Source organism: Scyliorhinus torazame, chromosome 10 (assembly GCF_047496885.1).
Source record: "Scyliorhinus torazame isolate Kashiwa2021f chromosome 10, sScyTor2.1, whole genome shotgun sequence".
In the NCBI taxonomy this organism is placed as follows: Eukaryota; Metazoa; Chordata; class Chondrichthyes; order Carcharhiniformes; family Scyliorhinidae; genus Scyliorhinus; species Scyliorhinus torazame.
In genome coordinates, this window is record NC_092716.1 from 86991668 (window position 1) to 87018453 (window position 26786).

Sequence of the window (26786 nt, forward strand, 5' to 3'; positions counted from 1 at the left end):
AGCCAGGATAGTTTATGTGGCTATTGCTAGCCATGAATATGGATGTAAATGATGTCCTTCGTATGTACTATTATATCTCAAAGCTTTCCATCTCGTGATTTCTTATCCCTGAGAGAGACATCGACATTCCAGCGGTTTTCTCACAGATTCCACCATAGTATCTTTTCTATATGTGCCCTTTTTCCCACTTTGCCATTCTACAACGAGTATCTAATTAAGTTGTTAGATTCTTACAAAGTTAGATTTTAATTTATTTTGAAAGTTAGATTTTAACCATTAGTATTATATTGGTAACCAAATAATTTTACACTATAGGGCCTGCATGTCTAATTGAATTTATTAATCAGTAGACACTCTTCATGTTTTTGTTTTGAGAAACCTTCGGGTGCCACACCTGATATTCGGGTGACACAGTGGTTAGCGCTACTGCCTCAGAGCGGCAGGGATCCAGGTTCAATTCTGACCTCTGGGGACTGTGTGTGGGGTGTTTGCTCATTCTCCCCTTGTCTGCATGGGTTTTCCCCTGGATGCTCCGGTTTCCTCTCGCAGTCCAAAGATGTGCAGGTTAGGTGGATTGGCCATGCTAAATTAAGGTGCGATTACTGGGCGAGGCATTTAGCCTAGGTAGGGTGGTCTTTCAAAGTGTTGGTGCAGACTCAATGAGCCGAATGGCCTCTTTCTGCACTGTAGTCATTCTATGACTAAAGGACAGAGAGATGATATACAGAATCAGTCTTGCTTGCCAAATTTATATAAGTTGCTATTTGGAACTTGGGACTCTTTTTTTAATATAGGAGGCTGTGACTGGGACTTGAGAGGTCCTTAATGGCACGTTTCATGTTCCTTATTGGACAAGGTGATCTGCCTTCTCACAGACCCATAGTGATCTCCAAAGGGCTTTCATTAGATGAAGCATGACAGAAAAGGTCGATGGATGAGGACATGTCCTCTCATCGACGACCAATTTTCACCTCAAAATAAATGCTTGAAGCAATGGATACAGCAAAGCCTATTGGCCCTGATAATATTTGTGCTATAGTACTGAAGCCTGCTCTAGATTTCCATTTGCAACTTGTCGGATAATGAAGCTGCCTGTGTCTGTATTCAGTAAGATCCAGATAACATTCAGATTTGCACAGATGTGCGGCATTATATTACTTGACACTTAAGTGCCAGGCCACCTACAACTAGAGAGAATCTAACCATCCGCCCTTGACATTCAACCTCCTTATCATGAACCTATTAATAAAGAACCAATCTATCTCGGTCTTAAAGACACTCAGTGATTTGGCCTCCACAGCCTTCTGCAGCAAAGAGTACACAGATTCACCACCCTCTGGCTGAAGAAACTCCTCCTCATCTCTGTTGTAAAGGATTCCCCCTTCAGTTTGAGGCTGTGCCCTCTAGTTCTAGTTTTTACTACTTATGGAAACATCCTCTCCGCGTTCACTCTATCCATGCCATGCAGTATCCTGTGGACGCAATTCTCCCATCGGGAGACTAAGTCCCGACGCCGGAGTGAAAACCGGAGTGTTTCACTCCGGTGTTGGAGGCCGCTCCCAGCCCCCTATTCTCCTGCCCCCGGGGGGCTAGGAGCAGCGTCGCATCATTTACGCTCGCCGGGCCTTGGTGCCGTGTAAAAGCGGCGCCACGTAAATGACGTGGCCGGCGCCACGTAAATGACGTCATCCGCGCATGCGCGGGTTGGCCGGCGCCAATCCACGCATGCGCGGTTGCTGTCCTTCCCGAGGCCGCCCCACAAGAAGAAGGAGATCCTCCTTCAGAGAGGCTGGCCCGCCGATTGGTGGGCACCGATCGCGGGCCAGACCCCTTTTGAGGCGGCCCCCGGTGCAGGAACACCCCAACCCCCACCCACAGGCCGCCCCCCCAGCGTTCCTGCTCTGTTCCCGCCAGCAGCGACCAGGTGTGGACATCGCTGGTGGGAAGCCGTCGTGTTGGGCAGGCCGCTCGGCCCATCCAGACCAGAGAATCATCGCTCGCCCGTTACAAACGGTGAGCAGCGATTCTTCCAGCGGCCAGCCGTGATTTTCGCCGCGCCGGTTTGGGGGTGGTGGGAGAATCGGGTGCCGGGGTGGCGTGGCGGGACTCGCACGGCGCCCCGGCGATTCTCCCACCCGGCATAGGGGGGGAGAATTCTGCCCTGTAAGTTTCAATAGGATCCCCTCTCATCCTTCTAAACTCCAACAAGTATGACCCAGAGTCCTCAACCGCTCCTCATATGACAAGCTCTTCATTCCAGGGATCATTCTTGTGAACCTCTTCTGGACCCTTTCCAAGGCAACACATTCTTCCTTTGATACGAGGCTCAAAACTACTCACAGTACTCCAATTGGGATCTGACCAGAGCCTTATACAGCCTTAGAAGTACATCCCTGGTCTTGTATTCTTGTATCGACATGAATGCTAACATTGCGTTTGCCTTCCTAACTGCCGACTGAACCTGCACATTAGCCTGAAGAGAATCTTCAACTCTGACTCCCTTTGTGCTTCTGATTTCCTAAGCATTTCCCCATTTAGAAAATAGTTTAAGCTAAAGTATATAATATCACATTTTTCTATATTGTATTTCATCTGCCACTTCTTTGCCCACTCTCCTTTTTAAAAAATTCTCCTCCTTTTTCACATTTTCTCCCATATTTACATCCATCAACAATAAACAATAATCAGCAAGATATGTCATAATAACAATGATCCCATCTGCCCACCAACCCCAAACCTCAATCCGCATGTTTACATAAACAAATGACAAAAAGGAATCAGGGATTACCCGTAGTCACCCTTAATCTTACGCAGCTCCCCCCCCCCCGCCCCCCCCCCCCCCCCCCCCCCCCCCCCCCCCCCACCCCCCAGGTCTCCAGCTCCTCCCGTCCACTGCCTCTTGTAAAACTCCTCCTCCCAACCTCGGTTCCTTCCCCCCAACTTTCCACCCCCGGCTAGACCACTCGGACCCTGTTCTGCCAGGCTCCGATGGCCGCAGCCCCTCCCCCCACCTCACTCCCGTTCACTGGCCGCTTAAACCGGCCAGCGTGGAGACCCCCGCCCGGATCCCTTTCCCACTTGCCCGGCCCTAGGAAAGCCCAAAGGTCCCCTTTTAGCACACACACCCCGCATATCTACCTACACCCCAAAGAACTCTCATTTCGAGTGAAAGTCCCGTCCCTTCCCTTGTCCAAATATATACCACATTGGCTCCTTTAGTCTCTACACCCGCGCGCAGTGATACAAAAAAGAAGAAAATACAGTCATGAGGTTACATCGGCACATGGCCATTCCTCAATTTGTCAGTTCTGCCACAGTCCTTCTGCTTTCGCAAACTCCTCCGCTGCTTCCGCCGTTTCAAAATAAAAGTCCCTGAGCTTTTAAGTCACCCTCCGCTTCGCTGGATATACAATGCCGCACCGCACCTTGCTAATGTACAGTGCCCTCTTCACCCGGTTGAAGGCAGCCCGCCTCCTTGCCAGCTCCACCGTAAAGTCCTGGTATACACGTATACCAGCTCCAGCCCACTGCACCACCCGCTTCTGCTTGGCCCAGCTCAGGACCGTCTCCTTCACGCTGTACCTACGGAAGCACAGAGTCACTGCCTGTGGCGGCTCACTCGCCTTTGGTACAGGCCTCCACGACCAATGAGCCCGATCCCGTTCATATCAGGAGGGATCCTCCCCCTCCCCAATAGTTCTGCCAACATCGCGGCAAGATACTCAGTCGGCTTTGGTCCTTCAACTCCTTCAGGCAGCCCCACAATCCTCAAATTCTGTCGCCTGGATCTGTTTTCCAGGTCTTCCATTTTTCCTCGCAGATCCTTGTTAGTATCCATCACCTTCCCCATCTCTTTCCTCATCGAGGCAAGTTGATCACCGTGCTGCAATAACGTCCCCTCCACTTCCTTCAGCGCCTCCCCTTGCTCTCGCACCTCCGCCACTGTGCTCGCCATCTCCGTCCTCACCGGGGAAACCGCCTCCTCCACCAGCACACTCACAACCTCCCTCATCTCCTTCCTCACTGTCTCCATGCATTTCGCAATCTGCGCCAACTGCTTTTCAAATTCCGCAGTCATCACCTTCGTTATTTCTTCAGCCGTAAGCAGTGCGGCCTTCCCTGGTGCTCCAGCCTCCATTTTCCTTGGTGACCCCGCAGTGACCTTTCCGCTCCCCGACGGATCTTCAGCTGTTTTTTTTCCGGCCGTTTTCTTGCTCACCCTTGACATTTTTCTTTGTCCTTTTTTTCCTCCTGTGTCTTCACTGTGCCTCCTCCGTGCCTTCTCCCTGCTTCTGCCGCCTCCGTGGACTCTGGGACCGGGCTTAAAGCCCCGAAAATGCCGTTGCTGAACGGGAGCCCTCCATTGTGCGGCCGCCTCCCGCCCGCCGTCACCGGAAGTCCTTTGCCCACTCTCCTAGCCTGTTCAAGTCCTTCTGCAGCCCCCCTGCTTCCTCAATATTACCTGTCGTTCTGCATATCTTTGTATCATCTGCAAACCTAGCAACAGTGCCCTCAGTTCCTTCTTCCAGATCATTGATGTATATTGTGAAAAGTTGTGGTCCCAACACCGATCCCTGAGGCACACCACTAGTCAACAGCTTCCATCCTGAAAAAGACCCCTTTATCCACACTGTCTGCTAGTCAGCCATTCCTCTATCCATGCCAGTATCTTACACTTAATACCATGGGCTCTTAACTTATTTAATAGCCTCCTATGCGGCACCTTGTCAAAGACCTTCTAGAAATCTAAATAGATCACATCCACAGGTTCTCCTTTGTCTAACTTCCTTGTTACCTCCTCAAAGAATTCTTTTTTTTTGAGTTGCTACCGGTTTTATACTGGTGAATGGTATGATGGAATGACAGATAAATGAGGATAGTTGCAAAGAGGCTTATGATAATTATCAATTTTAGTTCATGATGTAAAAGACAAAATTGGTGAACCTTGCATTTTATTTTACTACAGCATTTCTTTTTATTTTAAAATATTTTATTGAGGCATTTATATATTTACACATCAAGCACAACCATAAAACAAAACAAACCAACAGGGCTGCAGATTATCAAACCAACTAAACTAACACCCCACCATCCCGCCTCCCGCTCCCCAACTCCCCTACCTCCTTTTTTTTCTTAACCCCCCCTCCCTGCTGACATATTAATTGTTCTCAAAAAAGTCAATGAACGGCTGCCATCACCGGGCAAACCCTCCACAGATGCTCTCAAGGCGAACTTTATATTCTCCAGCCGAAGGCAAGTGTCAGTAAGTGTTTAGTATGTTAACATCTTCATTGCAGCATTTTCTTGATTAATGTTTGAAATGATGCAATGCAATTTTAAGAAACAATTTCTTACAATCTAATTTGAAAAATTTCTAATGTGCCACACTGTGCACCACTAGGTTCAATTCCGACCTTGGGTGACTATGTGGAGTTTGCCCTTTCTCCCTTTGTCTGCATGTGCTTCCTCCGGGTGCTCCTGTTTCCTCTCTCAGTCCAAAGATGTGCAGGTTAGATGGGGTTGAGGCATTGGGGAATGGCCCTGAGTAGGGTACTATTTCGGAAGGTTAGCGCCATCTCAATGGGCCCAATGGCTTCCTTCTGCACTGTAGGCATCGTTATATGACCTAGGATAAATAAAATGACAAAACCAATATTATTTCTTTGTTATGAAATAATGTTCTAAATATTACATTAATTGCAAAAGACCAACAAGTCATTCATGCTTATCCTATAATTGTTCTTTATTTATTCATTTAAAAATTGCAGAGAATGGCCATTACTTTGCCAAGAAATAGAAGAATGTAAAATTCCAGCACTTTCTGAAGCCCTGCGTCAATGTGAATTCTACAGGTATAAATAATAAAAACAATTTTAATCACATTGCAAAAGTTATTGTGGAATAATGTAAAATTACTTTTTTAAAAATACAGAAAACCAGTAAAATCGGCAGCATTCAATCTATATATTGCAGATGAATTAGCATATTTCACAACTAATGTTATGCTTTAGTTCATGAACATGTATTCTCGTACTTAGTACCTCGTTGAAGATTAAAACTACACCAGAAGATGCTAGGAATAATGACTGTCAACGATAGTTGAAGTTGCCATGTACAGTAATAGAGATAGGGGGGCAGCATGGTGGCGCAGTGGTTAGCACTGGGACTGCGGCGCTGAGGACCCGGGTTTGAATCCCTGCCCTGGGTTACTGTCCTTGTGGAGTTTGCACATTCTCCCCGTCTCTGCGTGGGTTTGACCCCCACAACCTAAAGATGTGCAGGTTAGGTGGATTGGCCACACTAAATTGCCCATTAATTGAAAAAAAATTAATTGGGTACTCTAAATTTAAAAACAAAAGGAAAAAAAAGTAATGGAGATATGTTTTAAGGAACTATTCTTAATGGAGATATGTGCTTCAAAAAGCAACATTAATGGTGCTGAAATGCCTCTGAAAAGAAGCTGAAAGAGGCATAGTAGTTTTTTTGTAAACATGATGCTCAACACACCCACTCAATGCCGAGCAAAATTCAAAGGTTAACATGTTGACCTCTGTCTTGCCTGCCCCATATAAAATCGCAGACAGGGCAGGCAAAGGGAGTGTTAGGAAGGACTGGGATATTTTATGGCCACCCCTGCCTGTTTGTAGGGGATGTAACATTGTGTCCTTGGTTCCCCCTCACCATTTTAAAGAGCAAATTGACCTCAATTTTACAATCCAAAGTAGTGGTTTTCAAATTAACAACATTTTGGAAGATTATAAGTTTGGAATCTGGGGCGAAATTCTCCCCAAACGGCGCGATGTCCGCCGACTGGCGCCCAAAACGGCGCCAATCAGACGGGCATCGCGCCGCCCCAAAGGTGCGGAATGCTCCGCATCTTTGGGGGCCGAGCCCCAACACTGAGGGGCTAGGCCGGTGCCGGAGGGATTTCCGCCCCGCCAGCTGGCGGAAATGGCGTTTGTTGCCCCGCCAGCTGGTGCGGAAATGACATGTCGGGGCGGCGCATGCGCGGGAGCGTCAGCGGCCGCTGACAGTTTCCCGCGCATGCGCAGTGGGGAGAGTCTCTTCCGCCTCCGCCATGGTGGAGACCGTGGCAGAGGCGGAAGGGAAAGAGTGCCCCCACGGCACAGGCCCACCTGCGGATCGGTGGGCCCAGATCGCGGGCCAGGCCACCATGGGGACACCCCCCGGGGTCAGATCGCCCCGCGCCCCCCCCAGGACCCCGGAGCCCGCCCGCGCCGCCTTGTCCCGCCGGTAAATACCTACTTTAATTTACGCCGGCGGGACAGGCAATTTCTTGGCGGGACGTCGGCCCATCCGGGCTGGAGAATCGAGCGGGGGGGCCCGCCAACCGGCGCGGCCCGATTCCCGCCCCCGCCGAATATCCGGTACCGGAGACATCGGCAACCGGCGGGGGCGGGATTCACCGCGGCCAACAGCCATTATCCGACCCGCTGGGGGGGTCGGAGAATGACACCCCATCTTCCTTTAAGTTCCTGGACGGAAACTCTCTGATCCTGGGGAATTGCCACTCTTTAGTGTCATTAATTTCTTCATTCCTGTTTTTTTAACGTTCATTTTGGTGAGGGCCTGCTCTTGATTCAATATTAGTTTTCTTAGGATAGCTGTTATTGCTCTACTGTAAATACTAACAAAATTAATCAACATGTTCTACTAATTATTTTTTTCATTGACAATATTACTTTCAGTTTCCAAGGGATTCACATTTCACCTGACCATCCTCTTTTTTTTCCTCAAATAATTACAAAAAAACGTATTTACTTTTAAATCCTTTGCAACATTCTCTTCATAATCTCTATTTGCAGCTCTTACTTTGTTTTATTCTCCTCTGCTGTCTTGTTTTTCTATCATTCGCCAGGATCTGTGCTTTTTGTAAGCTTTTTCTTTCATTTAATGATGTATGCTTCCTATTCAGCTATTCGTTGCTGGATTTGTGACGAGTCGAGCTCTTGCCACTAAGGAGGATAACTGTTTCTGTATCGGATTACATTTTTTTTGAACAGCCCCCATTGGCCTTGTCTATTAACAATTTACTGTATGCAGTATTGGGCTTATTGCATTCTAGCTAAATCTGGAATCTGTTTTGCATTTTTTCTCCTTTTCAAATTGATTGAACTCAATCATTGGAACTTCAGGTGGCGACATGTCGAAGGAGGCCGCAAGTAAGGTAGCTCCCACCAGAGTTGTTGGTTTTGGTTCTTTTTACTTGGTTTCTGGGAGTAATTAGTGGTCAGACTCGTCCCATTCAAGAGTATTTTGTGTGAGGATGTCAAAAAGCGCAAGAAAGAATACAATTACGAAATGTGGAAGTACCGGATGAGCAGATTTTTTGAGGAAGTGGAGGATAGGTGTGGACGCTGTGGGGGTAGCCCGGCGAATGATGTGCACATGTTCTGGGCGTGTCCGAAGTTGAGGGGATTCTGGCAGGGATGTGCGGACGTTATGTCAGAGGTCCTGGAAGGGAGGGTGACTCTGAGTCCAGAAGTGGCAATATTTGGGGTATCGGAAGATCCGGGGGCCCAGGGTGGGGAGGGAGGCCGATGATCTGGCCTTCTCCTCCCTGGTGGCCCAGAGATGGATTTTGCTGGGTGAGATACCCTCAATTACGACTTGAGAGAGAAGATTGATAATTTAAAGGCTTTAATTAGCAGAGAACCAGACAGCTACCGAGAAGTGTGCTCACTGCACGCTGCCCACTGAACATTACCTTATATACAGTTCCCTGGGGGGGGGGGGGGGGGGGGGCGTAGCCAGAGGCGAGTCCCCCACAGTTCCAAACTCGGTCTTAAAGGGATCATCACATTAAAGGTACAGTTATACAGTTATCATTCATCACATTCACCCCCTGTTTAAAGAAAACGCATAGTCCATCGGGGGTGAAGTGGAATTACATGTTCAGTCTTTTGGGTGGTCTGATTGTCCGTGTTGACCTTCTCAGTTCCGGCGGTGGTGCGGCGGATACGGTCGTCCTCGGTGGGGTAGCGCCCCCCCCCCAATACACCTGCGCTACGCGCCAGCCAGTGATCTCCGGGGGGCCCCGATGCTATTTTTGCGGCCAGCAAACCTCCCCACCCCCGCCAACGCTGCCCGGCCCACGCGGCCTTTTGTAAGGCCTGCGGGAAGAAGGGCCTCTTCGCAGTCCAAGGCATAGAGTTCCACGGCTTTCGCCTCTACGTCCTCCCGAACCTCTGCAATGCACTTATCCTCGGCCTGGACTTCCAATGCAACCTCCAGAGCCTGACCCTTAAATTCGGCAGACCCTTACCACCCCTCACTGTGTACGGACTCGCGACCCTAAAGGTCGATCCTCCTTCCCTCTTTGCCAATCTAACTCCAGATTGCAAACCCGTCGCCACCAGGAGCAGACGGTACAGCACCTAGGATAAGGCCTTCATCAGGTCCGAGGTTCAGCGGTTGCTTCGGGAGGGCGTCATCGAGGCCAGCAACAGCCCCTGGAGAGCTCAGGTGGTAGGGGTTAAGTCTGGGGAGAAAAACCGAATGGTCGTGGACTACAGCCAGACCATTAAAACAGGTACACGCAGCTCGACGCGTACCCCCTCCCACGCATATCTGACATGATTAACCAGATTGCACAGTACCGGGTCTTCTCTATGGTGGACCTGAGATCCGCTTACCACCAGCTACCCATTCGTAAATCGGACCAGCCATTCACCGCCTTTGAGGCAGACAGCCGGCTATATCACTTCCTTAGAGTCTCCTTCGGCATCACCAACGGGGTTTTGGTCTTCCAAAGGGAGATGGACCGAATGGCCGACCGGTATGACTTGCGGGCCACGTTTCCGTACCTAGACATTGTGACCATCTGCGGCCATGATCAGCAGGACCACAACGTCAACCTCGCTAAATTTCTCCACACCGCCACTCTCCTCAACCTCGCGTATAACAAGAAGTGTGTGTTCCGCACAAACCACTTAGCCATCCTCGGCTACGTGGTCCAGAACGGAGCTCTGGGGCCCGATCCCGACCGCATGCGCCCCCTCATGGAGCTCTTCCTCCCCCACTGCCCCAAGGCCCTCAAATTGCCTGGGGTTCTTCTCATATTACGCGCAGTGGGTCCCAAACTATGCGGCCAAGGCCCGCCCACTCATACAGTCCACTCATTTCCCCCTGACGGCCGAGGCCCAACAGGCATTCGCCCGGATCAGAGCTGATATTGCCAAAGCTGGAATGCACGCTGTAGACGAAACACTTCCTTTCCGAGTAGAAAGCGACGCATCGGACGTCACCCTTGCCGCCACCCTCAACCAGACAGGCAGGCCCGTGGCATTCTTTTCCCGCACCCTCCATGCCTCTGAAATTTGGCACTCATCTGTCGAAAAAGTGGCCCAGGCTATCGTTGAGACTGTGCAACATTGGAGGCATTACCTGGCCGGCAAGAGATTCACTCTCCTCACTGACCAACGGTCGGCAGCCTTCATGTTCAACAACACACAGCGAGCCAAGATCAAAAATGATAAAATCTTGCGGTGGAGAATCGAGCGCTCCACCTATAATTATGAGATTAAGTATCACCCTGGCAAACTCAACGAGACTCCAGACACCCTATCCCGAGGTACATGTGCCAGCGCACAAGTAGACCGACTCCGGACCCTGCACGACAGCCTTTGTCACCCAGGGGTCACTCGGTTGTACCATTTCATTAAGGCACAAAATTTGCCCTACTCCGTTGAGGAAGTAAGGACAATCACCAAGGACTGCCTGGTCTGCGCGGAGTGCAAGCCGCACTTTACCAGCTGGATCACGCGCGCCAGGTGAAGGCCTCCCGCCCCTTTGAACGCCTCAGCGTGGATTTCAAAGGCCCCCTCCCCTCCTCCGATCGACGCACATATTTCCTTAGTGTGATCGATGAATACTCCCGGTTTCCCTTCGCCAGCCCATGCCCCGACATGACGTCTGCCACCGTCATTAAAGCCCTTAATTCTATCTTCACTCTGTTCGGCTTCCCCGCCTACATCCACAGTGACAGGGGATCCTCATTCATGAGTGATGAGCTACGTCAGTTACTGCTCACCAGGGGTATCGCCTCCAGCAGAACAACGAGCTACAACCCGCGGGGAAACGGATAGGGAGAATGGGACGTTTTGGAGGGCCGTCCAGCTGGCCCTGCGGTCCAGAAATCTCCTGGCCTCCCGCTGGCAAGAGGTCCTCCGTGATGCACTACATTCCATTCGCTCATTACTCTGCACTGCTACTGACAGTACACCACATGAACTTCTTTTTGCCTTCCCCAGGTATCGCTCCCAACTTGGCTCACAGCTCCGGGAACCGTGCTTCTCCGTAAACATGTGCGGTTCCACAGGGCGGATCCGTTGGTGGAAAGGGTGCACCTGCGCCACGCAAACCCACAGTACGCCTACGTGGCGTTCCCCAACAGCCAGCAGGATACCGTCTCCCTCAGGGACCTGGCACCAGCAGGTTCCACCCCCGGCGCCACCCTCGCCTCCCCCGCCGCCCCCATCACCCCCCTAGGACTGTCCGTCCTCCCCTGCCCTCCCCCGTTGATGAAGAGGATTTCGGCACGCTCCCGGAGTCAACTTCGACCACGATAGCGCCAACATCGCCGTCACCACTTCGTCGATCTCAAAGAACAATCAAGGCACCGGACCGGCTGAACCTCTGACCGGCCCGCCGGATAGCCAGAGACATTTTTTTTACTGCTCTGTAAATATAAAAAATTGCTAATTGTATATAGTTATCCACCACCCCCGCCGGACTCAATTTTAACAGGGGGTGAATGTGGTAAACCACTGTGTTCTGATATTAGAGGTTGTACGGTAGAACCTGCACTACAGGTTCACCTGTGGCCCCTGCATGCTAGCTCCGCCCAGGAGGCAGGTTATAAATATGCGTGGCCTCCAGCTCGCAGCCATTTCGCCAGCTGCTGTGGAAGGCCACACATCTGATACTAATAAAGCCTCAATTTGGATTCATCTTCGTCTCCAATCAAATTGATCGTGCCTCAGACCTGCATCATTGAGTTCTGCAGGTGCATCGGCCGTGATTGATCGAGAGTGATCGCTCCCAGTTGCGGGTAGTCAGAGTCCTCGGTTGAGTCAGACTCACAAAATGGCTGCTGGGAGTCACAAAATGTCCACCGCCATCAGTCGCACATGTCGGATTTTGAAGATGGCTGCCGCCAAGATGACCGCCCCCATGACTCGCACGAGGCCGATGACGCGTCAGAAGTGGGCGTGTCCGGCCGGCGCGCAGCCGCGTTGCAGTTATAGGTCCAGGAGTTTGATTTCTGGGCCCGATGAGACTTTTGTTTCTGGCCTTTGGGCCCAGCCAGGCAGACCTTTGCGAAGTGCCTCGTCTTTCCGCAGTCGTTGCAGATAGCGGAACGGGCTGGGCAATGCAGGCGTGGGTGTTGGCCTTGCCCACAGAAATAGCACGGTGTGCCCTCGGTGTGAGCGGGTCGCCGCGCGGCGCAGGCCTGTAGCGTGGCCGAGTCTGGAGGGGATCGAGAGGGTTTCGCAAGGTCCGCGGAGTACGTGCGGAGATTATGGTGAGCCGCTTCCAGAGAAGAGGCGAGCGTTACCGTGCCTTGGCGATCCTTTGCCCTGTCTTCTGGGAGCCGCTGCCTGATGTACGTGGATCGGATACCGGACACGAACGCATCACGAATATGTAAGTTCATATGGACTTCTGCCGTCACCTCTTTATAATCGCAGTTCCTGGCGAGCGCGGTGAGTCTCTCCAAGTATTCGTCTAACGTTGCCCCAGCACGCTGGCGGCAGGTCGAGAGCAAACCTCGTTTATCAGCTTAACAAAGCACTTCTGTAGGATTTCGACCGCTGTTTTGTACGTCGTAGCCTTCTCGATCACGGAGGAGTGTCTGTGGCCCACCCGAGCATGTAGTAAGCTCAGCTTGCGAGGTCCGTCTACTGCAGTCTCTGAGGAGTTCAGCTAGGCTTCGAAACACCGGAGCCAGTATTTAAAAATTTCATTGGCCTCCGGCGACCGAGCGTCCAGATTGAGCTTCTCCGGCTTTAGTCCGCTGTCCATCTCGAAGTATTCTGCTAATTAAATTGAGATACCCTCAATTACGACTCGAGAGAAGATTGATAATTTAAAGGCTTTAATTAGCAGAGAACCAGACAGCTGCCGAGAAGTGTGCTCAATGCACGCTGCCCACTGAACATTACCTTATATACAGTTCCCTGGGGTTGGGGGGGGGGGGGGGGGGGGGGTGCGGGGGGGGGGGGGGGGAGGGGGGGGGGTGCGGGGGGGGGGCGGAGGGGAGGGGGGGGCGGGGGGGGGGCGGGGGGAGGGGGGGCGGCGGAGGGGGGGAGGGGGGGCGGCGGAGGGGGGGGCGGAGCCCCCCAGGGTTCCAAACCCGGTCTTAAAGGGATCGTCACATTAAAGGTACAGTTATACAGTTATCATTCATCACACTGGGATGGAGAGACTCGGAACCTCCAAAGTCAGGACTGTGGGTCAGCGACATTGCAGGGTTTCTCAGGCTGGAAACGATTGAGTTCGCCTTGATAGGATCAATTCAGGAGTTCGCCCAGAGGTGCCAGCCGTTCTTCGACTTCTTCAAGGAACATTGAACGTCAGCCGGAGGGGGAGGGGGGGGGGGGAGGAAAATGGGAGGCATGGTAGTGTAAGACAAGGACTCGCAACTTAGTACACGGTCCGCGTGGTTGTTTAAGGAATGTTGAAGTGTTAAATTGTAAACTGTGAAAATTACAAATGCTTCAATCAAATATTTTCTAAAAAAAAAAGAAAGGCAGAAGCAGTAGTCAGTCGGAGGAGCCGAGCAAGGTGCAGAGCTCAGTGGATCTAAGATGGCAGAGGCAAGTTCATCGGATGGAGCCACATCTATCACCGTAGACAAGCTTGCGTAAGTAATGACTGTCGAATTTGATAAACAGTTCAGCAAGCATTTTTCGAGAGGCATGGATGGGAAATGATGGAGACCTTCAGGAAGTCGATGGTTGAGGCCCTGCTACCGATAAAGGAGGCGGTGGAAAATACGTTGGAGACTGTGTGGCAGCATGCGAGGTGTTGAAAGGGGTGGAGGAGGTTCTGTCACGGCACAGCGATCTGATGGTCTCGTTAGATGCTGAGCTGCGGAGGATGGAGGAACGATATAAGGACCTGAGAGCAAATGTCGATCTGGAAAATAGGTAGAGGTGACAGAATCTTACGATCGTGGGGTCTGAGGGGGTGGAGGGTTCAAGGCCAACTGAATACGTTGTTCCCAGGGAATGAACCACTGCGAGTGATGATAACGGGTTTTCACAGCTATCGATCAAAGAAGTAGATCTTAAAGTGGACCAAGGATAATCGGGAGGTGCAGTGAGGAAGCAGCAGTATCCGCATCTATAAAGATATCGCAGCGGAATTGTCAAGCAGGTGGGTGACCTTTCACAGGGTGAAGTCGGCACTCTACAAGAATGGTGTGCGGTTTGGCGTGGTGTACCCGGCGAGGTCGAGGGTTACGCACAAGGCTAAGATAGTTTTTTCGAGATGGCTGAGGAAGTGAGATATTTATTAAAGCTGATGGACTTGGACTGGACTGAAGGAGCTTGTATGGAACGTGGTTGGTGGTGGGGACATTAGTAGTAACTGCGTATTGTAGCCATCTGGGATGGCCACTTCCCGATTACAAAATGGACACTTTGCAAAGATTGCAGGGAAAATGGACAATGCTGAGAAAACAAGCAGGTTCAGAGCTTGTCTGTATAATGGAGCTGCAGCTCTCAGACGAGACCAAAACTGTAGGCCCATTAGCATACTAATGGCCCATCTCCGGGAACAAAAGAGTAACATTTGAGTAACCGATACTAAGGCAGACACCCCGGCGCCGAAACAAAGGAGACCGAAACAAAGCAGGCCAACGGCCACCTAGGACACACCCAGCCATCGGGGCACCCACTAGTTTATTTGGTGAAATCAATAGGAATGATCAAGAAATGGCCCAATTAATTGGGGCCAAGTTCAATGCCCACCCAAAAGCACGCGAAGCCCCTTTGGGTATAAAAAGGAGCCCCCAAAAGAGAATTGTTCTCTTGGACCTGGCTCTCACCGAGGAGAGACCTGTCCACCAGCTGCACCAGAAACAAGTAAGTCCAAGGTCAACGCACGCTACCAGACAGACGACCTTAGCTGTTCCCCTGTACCAGTCGAATCCCAGCAGCCTCAGAACCGAACAAGGGCCATTGTTCCTCTGATTGAGTGGGCGCCCAAAGTTAAGTATAGGCTTTAGCAGTAGTGATAGTTTAGTCTGTAGAGTTTCGTGCATGAGTATATTTAACTGTGTGTGTAAATAAATAAGCATTGACTTTGAACTAACTAACTGGTGTATCGAGTCTTTGATCAGTATTTGGTTTGAACCTTGTGGCGGTACCGAAAGATACCTGGTGACTGTAGAGCAAACGTAATTAGAATTAAGGAAGGTGACCATATTGACCACCATATTAAGAGCCAACCAAAGAGAGCAACATTTACTGGCGACCTCTGACGGGACTTGACCTAGAAGTTGCCTAGTCACTCCGAGAGAACCCAAATTTGAATTTGAATCCAATTGGAAACAGAAAAACCACAAGTGTGAGAACGATACTGATCAAACCTCCGAGATTTGGAAGTGTGTTAATGCATGCGTACTAACAGGGATATAAGGTAAACCTGACAGATTTTGTTGCGTAAAACTGTCGGGAGTTTTGTAGGCCGGAAAATAGTGTAAGCCGTACCCGTGTTTACATCACCCTGTTCCAAATTCAGTAGAGAACCCAGAGATAGAGAGAAAATGGCAATGAAGGCAATGGAACGCCTTATAAACCCCAAGAATTCGAGGTCCCAGCGACCAGTAGAGTAGGACAGTGTCCCGTATGGGAAGAAGAAATCAGGAAATATCTCAAAGGGAAAGGATGGTCCCTTTGGAGTGAATTCTGCGCCAATGACAAAACAGGTCCCGGGAGTATATGACATACTTGGTGGGAGAACCTGTCAGGGATTCATAAGAAGAGCTTGGGGAAAGCTCGCAAGCCGATGGCAATCGTGTCCTGCTTGGCACAATTGCGAGGCACAGAGGAGGTCGTTAGGACGCTCCGTAGAGCAATTGAGGAGAGAGACAGAAATAGTGAGGGAGATGTGAGCGAATTTGAGAAGGAGAATAAGGAGTTAAGAGAACAGTTAGCAGCGAGGGACAGAGGTGGATGATGCCAAGTGGGCACACCAGTCTTGTCTCGCCCATTTGAGTAGTTTTCAGACCCAGTACGATAAGGCCTACCAGGACACGCAACGCGGGGTCTTGGTAAGACAAGAAACCAAGCAACAGGTAGAGCAATTGCAGAAACAGTGCAATGATTTAAAAACAGCCCTACGAGCGCTCCACACTTCCACGACGGAACAAAGGCAGAGCTCCGTAGATCACGCAAATTGCCGGAAGCAAATTGCAGAATTGCAATCTCTGCTTTCTGGACAGAATGGGTTTCAAAATACGTTTGGACCCCAGTTAGACCAGGGAAACGGCCCTGATTGGCAGGAGTTAAATGAAACTGCCCACCGATATGTACATGGGACCTGTACGCAAGAAAAACCCCAGAAAAGAATAGCACCCCAACCCCTGACTGAAAAGGCAGAACACACCCCCATGAACCCTGTAACCACACACTGCAGGACCGCAGAAGAAGGAAAATCAGATTTCCTATATACAACCCCGTTAACCGTGACCCAATTACGGGGTGCGTGTGGTCCTTCAGTTGTGGCAGCCCTTCCCGACCCAAGAATGTAGGAGGAGGCACACTCCAAGAAATGCACACAGCGATCCTGGATGCGACCGGCTACAACAGAGGAGACCCCGTAGAAGGCCTAAACAAGTGTAGGCAAAAGAAAACCGAGCACCCCACAGCGTTTGCTGGACGCTTGTGGATACATTTCACAGCAGTATTTGGAGACTATGAGCTCCCACAACCTCTCATTTGATCCGGTAAATACATGTGTATGGAGAATGGCAAAGGCAGCATGAGCCCCCGCCACGCTCACAGTTGGAGAGTATGCCAACAGAATCAGCGCAGTAGGAGACATCTGGTTCGACCCTCAAGCCATTAGTCAGGACAAACAGGTTAGGGAAGTCCTACAGCAACACAAAGCAGCATTTGCACAGCACAAGCACGACTGTGGCAAGATAGCTGGCTTAGTGACCATTACAGGTCCCGACCCCAGACCCCAAAAGCAGTACGGTTTTCCCCAAGAAGCAGAGGGAGAAATCTCCAAAGTGATAGAGTGTCTGCTTGATCAAGGTGTCCTCAGATCAGTCGCCTCCACAAATAACGCACCAATTTGGCCCGTCAGGACACCAGATGGATCATGGCGACTGACCATTAATTACCGGGAACTGAACAAAGTAAGCCCAGTAGCAGCCCCCACCGTAGCCACAAGTCCCGAGACCATGCTCAAACAGGGACTCCAGTCAAAAATGTTTTTGGTTCAGGACATTGGCAATGGCTTTTGGCCCATTCCATTGGATAAAGGGTGCCAATACAAATTCGCCTTTACATTCCAGGGACAACAGTACACGTGGACGTGCCTTCCACAAGGCTTCCACAACTCCCCCTCCATTTTCCACCGACAGCTGGCAAATGGACTAGCAAAATTTTCCCGACCCGATTGTTTGGTCCAGTATGTAGATGACTTGCTACTTCCGACAGACACAAAGGGAGAGCACATTTTGCTTCTCACCGAACTCCTAGGACTCCTAAAACAGATTGGATGTAAAGTCAACCCCAAGAAGGCCCATATTTTGCAGGAAAATGTGATTTACTTGGGTACAGTAATCACTCATGGTAAACGCGAGGTTGAGCAAAAGAGAATTGACTCGATCGTCAAATTGCCCCTTTCCCATAATGTCTCAGCCCTCCAGTCATTTCTAGGACTGGGTGGCTACTGCTGAAACCACATTGACGGTTTCGCCGCAAAAGCAGCGCCGCTATCCGAACTTCTCAAGAAACAGGCACCTTGGGAATGACTTCCACAGCACACGGATGCCGTGGATGCTTCAAAGAGAGCCCTCAGCACAGCCCCCGCATGCGATTGAAGAGCAAGCACCGACCGAACCCTTTCGGCCGTGCTCCTTCAGGAACGCCATGACCGATTAGGCCCCGTGGCATACGCCTCACGCGTGTTAGATCCTGTAGAGCAAGGATTTTCTGCCTGCGAAAGGCACCTGCTCGCAGTTTATTGGGCAGTACAGTACTTCGCCCACATTACAGGACCCAACCCCATCACCATTCTCACTGAACACACCCCAACACAGCTATTATTAGACGGACGACTTAAAGATGGCACAGTCAGCCAAATCCGCGCAGCCCGTTGGACCCTTCTTTTACAGGGACGGGACATCACAGTTAAAAGAACCAAGACCCACACTTTCCTAGCCGACAATTTGCAATATGCAGGTACCCCACATGAGTGTGAGATCATCACCACAAACCATAATTCAGGCCCATTTATACCTAAGTCAGCTCCCAGGAAAGCAGGCAATACACCCCAGAGACCCCAGCCCATAGACACGTGCGCACTCCTGAAAATTTATGTGGATGGCTCCACCACAGTTTTGAATGGAAAGAGAATCACAGGTTGCGGCATTTATGTAGACGACGCTCAGGGACGCGCCCTTGAAGAGATTTCATTAAAGTTGTCAGGACATCTAGGCTCGCAGGCAGCAGAACTGGCAGCCATAGCTTACATCGTTGATCACCCTGACTCGTTTCCGACCCCAGCAAACATATATTCGGACAGTTTATATGTCTGTAATAATTTAACAGAATTGCTACCCCTGTGGGAAACTAGAGGATTTGTTTCCGCAGACTGAAAGCCCCCACCCTCAACCCCATTAATCCGGCATATCCTAGAGACAGCTAAAGATGGGAAATATGGTATCACTAAGGTACGCAGTCATCACCGTTCTTCCCCCCCCGCCCCCCCCGGTAACGTTAAAGCAGACGCCCTAGCGAAGGCAGGTTCCAGACATGGGGCGGGATTCTCCGACCCCACTCCGGATCAGAGAATCACCAGGGGCTGACGTGAATCCCGCCCCCACCGTGTCCCGAAGTCTCCGCCACCAGAGATTCGCGGGGACGGGAATCGCGCCGCGCCGGTCGGCGGGGGCGGAAATCATACCGTGCCAGTCGGCAGGCCACCCCCGCCGATTCTCCGGCCCACGATAGGCCGAAGTCCCGCTGCTGGAATGCCTGTCCCTCCAGCATGGATTAAACCACCTTTTGAACGGCGGGACAAAGCGGCGCGGCAGGTTCCGGATTCCTGGGGGGGGCGCAGGGTGGTCTGGCCCCGAGGGGTGCCCCCACGGTGGCCTGGCCCGCAATCGGGGCCCACCGATCCGCGGGCGGGCCTGTGTCGTGGAGGCACTCTTTTTCTTCTGCCTTCGCCATGGTCTTCACTGTGGCAGAGGCGGAAGGGAACCCCTCCCCTGTGCGTGTGCGGGGATGACGTCAGCAGCCGCTGACGCTCCTGCGCATGCGCCGACCCGCGTCGCCCGGTGAAGACCTTTCGGCCCGGCTGGCGTGGTGCCAAAGGCCTTTTCCACCAGCTGGTGGAGCGCAAACCACTCCGGTGTGGGCCTAGCCCCTCAAGGTGAGGGCTTGGCCCCTAAAGGTGCAGAGACTTCCACACCTTTGAGGTGGCCCGACGCCGGAGTGGTTCCCACCACTCCATTACGCCGGAACGCCCCGCCCAGCCGGGTAGGGGAGAATCCCGCCCATGGTTACTTTTGGAACCCCCCCGAGAGCACCCCAGTACACGTGGTTCAGGTCTCACAGATCAACATTCAGGATCTAGCGAAAGCCCAAAAGGAAGATGAAAAGCTCAGAGACGTTTTAAAAGGAACCTTCCCAGCCCCGTACGATAAGTTTAAGAACGCAATAACCACACATGACGGTGTGATTTTGAAAGAAGGCATTTATGTAGTCCCCAGCCAGGACAGGAATCAGATTATTTGTCAGTTCCATGACAATCATGGACACCAAGGCATTGAACCCACCCTAACCCACCTCAGACCTCTCTGCTGGTGGCTTGATTTAAAAGCCGATGTAACCCGTTATATTGAAAATTGCTTGATCTGTGCCCAGAACAATCCGGACAGATATGCAAGAAAGGTTCAGCTTAGTCACACCCGCCCCGTTAATGGCCCCTGGACGAATTTGCAGATAGATTACATAGGACCCCTACCCTCCTGCCGAAATGGTTTTAAGTATGTGTTGGTGGTCATCGACACCTTCACAAAATGGGCGGAAGCTTTTCCATCCAGAACGAACTCGGCCAAAACAACAGCTAAAATCCTAACACAGCACATCTTTACAAGATGGAGCCTCCCACGCAGTGTAGAGTCCGATCAAGGCTCCCATTTTACAGGACGAGTAATGAAGAACGTCCTCACAATTTTCGGAATTAGACAGAAGTTTCACATAGCATATCACCCCCAGTCAAGCAGCATTGTAGAGAGGATGAGCAGATCTTTAAAAGCCACCCTCAGGAAAATGGTGCATCAGAACATCAGCACCTGGGATTCAGTTCTCCCATTTGCTTTAATGTTCTTACGAAGCACGGTATCCACGTCCACAGGATACACCCCCCACACCCTCATGACTGGACGCCCCATGAAAGGGACAGAGTATTTATTAGGACTGGATTTGGCCAGCTCCGCAGTCACCGCCCTCACGCATAAAATTATTGAGAATATAAAGGCAGCCCAGCTCGCAGCAGCTGTGAGACTTGGGACCAGGAGGAAACAAAGCAAAGCTTGTTTTGATAAAACGGCACACCCCACCGAGTTTGTAGTTGGGCAGCAAGTGATGCTTTCCCTATACAACCCCAGTTCATTCCTTTCCCCCAAATTTTCCGGACCGTACTTCATTTCAGACAAAGTCAGCCCCTCGGCTGTACAAGATCACATATCCCAACGGCAAGTCTGCGTGGTTTCACATAAACCAGCTTAAGGCTTATGGCTCGCAGAACAACCATGCACACCACATCGCGCTCGCAGCAGCAGACGAGCACGCCCCGCCCACAGATGACGCATTCCTACCCTCCCTCAACCAGGCCAGCCCATCCTCAGACACAACTTCAACTTCACCCCCAGAGGCACGACTCCGCCTCTCCCTTCCTTCAACCAGCAGCGACAGTGATAGTGACAGCAATGACGACAGCCACAGCACACCACGTTATGATTACACCCCTGCACCAGGCCCCACTGGGAGAACTGAATCCGAGCATGATTCCAGTGACCCCTTCGAAATCACGTACATCAAAGCCCCTGACCCAGACCCACCGCCCGACGATTACTCCAACCTCGACACACGATTCTGGCACCGAGACAATTCGTTCAGGCTCATCCGGGATGATGAGATGGACCCCAATTCGCCCCCAGCAGCTTTAGCCAAACTACTCCAGTCAAGAGTATGGCAGCTGGGAGAAGATGATGACATAGAGTCTGACTCCCACCAAACGAATCCCTTTGCGACCTTGTTCACTACTGAGCAATGAGGTGTCCACATGATGGTAAAAAGGAACCGATGGAGAGATACGGTGTCCTTTCTGATGGAACTTGCACCATGTTTGTCGTATGTTTGTTTGTTTAATGTTTGTTTGTTTAATGTACATGTTAAATGTTGTTTGTGAATTTAAAAGTTTTCATGGCCCCACGCCACCACTCTTTCAACGCCCACTGGCAGTTTGTTGACAGACAACCGTTCAGAGGAACTAGTTTGTCGGCAGACACCAATCATAGCTACTATCCTGATTTGAAGGTAATCACGAGAGGCAGCCCCCACGATTACCACATTCTTACCCGTTCTTGCCGGTCGCTCAGGCAGTGGAGAAATGGCACTGGTCCCCGCCCTGCCTGAGGAGCCCCCCTCTGGTCAGCTACGCTCGGGTAGAGCACAAACGGCACTGATCACCATCCTACCCGGGGATTCCACCTATTTCTTACCCGCCGTGGCCCATATGCACCCCATTTTGGCACTTTGTAGTTCAAAACTTTTTTGTTTGTTTATGGCAACCCTTAGGTTGCTTCCTTATGCTATTTACATCCTCAAACACTTGGATGGTAGACCGCACAGGCTGCGAGATGGCTCAGCATTTTTCTCGGATGTCTTGTCCAAATATTCGGGTTTTTTTTCAAACATTTTTTTAAATGAGGGAGTCGCAGATGGTGACCAATTATAATGGGTAATTGGCAACAAAGGACAGACCGACAGACATACAAGATCTTAAGCAAGATAATAACAGATATTATGCTTGTGTCCACAGAACTCCGGAACCTCAGGAACCCCAGAGGAAGAAAAAGAAGAAGACCGACAAAAGGAAAGATGAAGACAACCTTCATGTTTTTCACCTGGATCTTAGCGGGATCCCTTCAGTTGCGCGTGGAACCTACCCCCCTGACCCCTACCACACAGGACGTGAATGATTCCCACCCCTGCCATACACAGAACCCCGAGATAGTTACCCCCGAGATAGTTACCCCCGAGATAGTTACCCCCGAGATAGTTACCCCCGAGATAGTTACCCCCGAGATAGTTACCCCCGAGATAGTTACCCCCGAGATAGTTACCCCCGAGATAGTTACCCCCGAGACAGCCACAGACACCCTGACCTGGTGTGACAGGTTTATCACCTGGTATTCACTATCTTACATCGTAGAAGCACTCTTAGTACTGGCGATACTCTGCAGTGTCGTGCAGACACTTTAGACTCAGAAAATGGCGGAGGAGAGCCTCCCGCAACCGCACTCCGGTACACACATTTAGATCCCCTATCTTTGGACTCCCACAAACCCCCCAACCCCTTTAAGTGAATTAAAGTGCATCCATTTTTTTGTGTGTGTTTTGTTTGTTTCATAAGAAATGTAAAACACTGTGCTTGTTGCCAAGCCAGAGAATCCTGTGTTGCTGCTATTTGCACAGTTTAAATGTTGTAGATGATTTTTGATTGTTTAAGTGAGGATAGTTTATTTAGGATAGTTAGAGGTTCCAGCTTTTTTATTTTGCAATGCATGCCTGAATGTCATAGCGCCCCGTAGAATTTTATAATGATGCATGGTAAAATAACTTGGGTAAAGTTGCGATTCATAGGACAGAGCAGTGTAGAGCCTGTGAAGTGCTTATGGGTGCCCAACTTGGTTAGAGAACGAAGACGACGCGGTAATGTGATCCTTCACGCTTCGCGTTGAGGATCACAAGGAGGGACTGTAGCCATCTGGGATGGCCACTTCCCGATTACAAAATGGACACTTTGCAAAGATTGCAGGGAAAATGGACAATGCTGAGAAAACAAGCAGGTTCAGAGCTTGTCTGTATATTGGAGCCGCAGCTCCCAGACAAGATCAAAACTGTAGGTCCATTAGCATACTAATGGCCCAGTTCCAGGAACAAAAGAGTAACATTTGAGTAACCGATACTAAGGCAGACACCCCGGCACCAGAGGAGACCGAAACAAAGCAGGCCAACGGCCACCTAGGACACGCCCAGCCATCAGGGCACCTGATCAATAGGAATGATCAAGAAATGGCCCAATTGATTTTGGCCAAGTTCAAGGCCCGCCCAAAAACACGCCAAGCCCCTTTGGGTATAAGAAGGAGCCCCCAAGAGAGAATTGTTCTCTTGGACCCGGCTCTCACCGAGGAGAGACCTGTCCACCAGCTGCACCAGAAACAAGTAAGTCCAAGGTCAACGCACGCTACCAGACAGACGACCTTAGCTGTTCCCCTGTACCAGTCGAATCCCAGCAGCCTCAGAACCGAACAAGGGCCATTGTTCCTCTGATTGAGTGGGCGCCCAAAGTTAAGTATAGGCTTTAGCAGTAGTGATAGTTTAGTCTGTAGAGTTTCGTGCATGAGTATATTTAACTGTGTGTGTAAATAAATAAGCATTGACTTTGAACTAACTAACTGGTGTATCGAGTCTTTGATCAGTATTTGGTTTGAACCTTGTGGCGGTATCGAAAGATACCTGGCGACTGTAGAGCAAACGTAATTAGAATTAAGGAAGGCGACCATATTGACCGCCATATTCCGAGCTAACCAAAGAGAGCAACAGTATGTACTTACATTTCTGTTTCCCTTGTTCCCTCTCTACCTCTCTTTGCTTTTGTTTGTACAGAGTTGGTGATAATTGAAATTATTGCAGGTTTGTTTGGGTGGTTCTTTCCCTTTGTTTTATTTGTTTGGAGTGCTGGATGTTTAGAGGGCGAGTTTGGATGAGTGGAGGGGTGTTGGGCTGTTTTGGATTTTGGGAGGCAGGGTGTGGGATTGGGGGTCTGGCTTTTGTCTTGGATGGCTTATTTGGGGCTGGTAGTCTCTGGCGCGGGGGCTTCCTTGCTAGCCGAGTGAGATTGGCTAGTGAATGAGACAGAGGTGAGGGGAGGGGTTGTGGTTTGGGGGACCTTTTTAGGCAGGTATCATTGAGTCCGGAACGTGTGATGGAGGGGGTTTGAGGAGAGACGTAGCAGTTCGAGAGGAAGTGGCTGGAGGATTTCTGTGATGGGGGGAAGATAGAGTCTGATGGTGACTGGGGGTAGGAAGTTGTCCCATTTGTGGGACGGGGCATGTATCCATCTTGGGTGGGCTCTGGTTTTAAGAGCCCTTGTGGTGGAAATGGCTGATTTGAAGGGGAGGAGAGTGAGAGACCCCCGATTTATTGATTACATGGAATATTCAGGATTTAGGGGGCCCAGAGAAATGAGCAGGAGTTTGTAGCACCATCGATCACACACGAGGCGAGACGTAAAGAACTTCAATCGAGGCTTTATTGAGCAGACTTGTTCAGACTTGTTCCCCAGCAGCTCAGTCACAGAATGCAGCTGCGGGGAGTAAAATACGGTTCTTATACCCCGCCTTTCTGGGTGGAGCCCAGTAGGCGGCAGATCCAATCGGGACCCAGCATCTGTCCTCCAATAGCTCCTCTGTATTCATGGTGTACCGTATTACCCCTAATACATACCACCACATTCTCCCCTTGTTAAAAAAGAACCCGGCGGGGTGGTGGGTGGTATGGTGGTAGGGGTTTACACGGTCGGTGCCTTAACCATTGAACTATATACAATCATGCCGCTTTTACTGGGCAATTGAATTATTCACATTTTACCCGATTAGCAGCGTTAACTATTTACAACAATGCCGCTTTACTGGGCCACTGAATTATATACATCTTAAGTCGATTCGATGAGTCAAGATGGTGCTCTGGTCGCCCTTTCCGATCGTCTCAGCCCGGGTGGTGATGGTGGCTCGGGTCCAGTCGACTCTGGGAGCATCGCGCTGTCCCCTTCTGTTTCCTTACTCCTGGACGGGCCTGGGAGGAGAACCGATCCCCCCGGGAAGGGGGTGGCTGTGGGGTGCACCGGCGGGAGTGAGGGGGAGGTGATTGGTGTTGGGGGGGGTGTGGGAAGCTCCGGCGGGCGCCAGGTCCCGCAGAGAGACCGTGTCCTGTCGGCCGTCTGGGTACGCCACATAGGCATACTGCGGCTTTGCGTGGAGTAGATGTACCTTCTCCACCAGTGGGTCTGATTTGCGCCCCCGCACATGTTTCCGGAGCAGAATGGGTCCCGGGGCTGCCAGCCAGGTCGGAAGTGACGTTCCAGAAGCGGACCTCCTAGGGAAGACAAGGAGGCGCTCGTGCGGCGTTTGGTTCGTGGTGGTGCACAGCAGTGACCGGGTAGAATGAAGGGCATCCGGGAGTACTTCCTGCCAGCGGGAAGTTGGGAGACTCCTAGACCGTAGGGCCAGTAGGACGGTCTTCCAGACCGTTCCATTCTCCCTCTCTACCTGCCCGTTCCCCCGGGGGTTGTCGCTGGTCGTCCTGCTCGAGGCTATGCCCTTACTGAGCAGGAATTGACGCAGCTCGTCACTCATGAAGGAGGACCCCCTATCGCTATGGATGTAGGCGGGGAAACCGAACAGTGTAAAGATGGTGCATAGGGCTTTAATGACCGTGGCCGCGGTCATGTCGGGGCAGGGGATGGCGAAGGGGAAACTGGAGTACTCGTCAACGACGTTAAGAAAGTACGTGTTGCGATCGGTGGAGGGGAGGGGGCCTTTGAAGTCCAAACTGAGGCGTTCAAAGGGACGGGAAGCCTTTATCAGGTGCGCTCTATCTGGCCTGAAAAAATGCGGTTTGCATTCTGCGCAGATTTGGCAGTTCCTGGTGACTGTACGGACCTCCTCGACAGAGTACGGGAGGTTGCGGGCCTTTATGAAGTGGTAGAAACGAGTGACCCCCGGGTGGCAGAGGTCCTCGTGGAGGGCTTGGAGACGGTCCACTTGTGCGTTGGCACAAGTGCCGCGAGATAGGGCATCGGACGGCTCGTTCAGCTTTCCGGGACGATACAAGATCTCATAATTGTAGGTGGAGATCGCAGGATCTTGTTTTTTACCTTGCCCCGCTGTGCATTATCGAACATGAAGGCTACCGACCGTTGGTCAGTGAGGAGAGTGAATCTCCTACCGGCCAGGTAATGCCTCCAATGTCGCACAGCTTCCACTATGGCCTGGGCCTCCTTTTCTACTGAGGAGTGGCGAATTTCTGAAGCGTGGAGGGTCCGGGAAAAAAAAGCCACGGGTCTGCCCGCTTGGTTGAGCGTGGCCGCCAGAGCTACGTCGGACGCGTCGCTCTCGACTTGGAAGGGGAGGGACTCGTCGATGGTGCGCATCGTGGCCTTTGCGATATCCGCTTTGATGCGGCTGAAGGCCTGGCGGGCCTCTGTCGACAGGGGAAAAGTAGCAG

General features: G+C 51.1%; 1 protein-coding gene across 2 annotated transcripts in view; it reads left to right on the forward strand.

The window, feature by feature from the left end:
* The window catches only part of LOC140430716 (BTB/POZ domain-containing protein KCTD19-like), a 200582-nt gene that overhangs the window by 94043 nt on the left and 79753 nt on the right, over window positions 1–26786 (forward strand). For both annotated transcript variants that reach the window (XM_072518382.1, XM_072518383.1), the window contains one exon: window positions 5769–5852. In XM_072518382.1, coding sequence (XP_072374483.1) covers window positions 5769–5852 — 84 coding nt within the window. The remainder of the gene's footprint in view (window positions 1–5768; window positions 5853–26786) is intronic.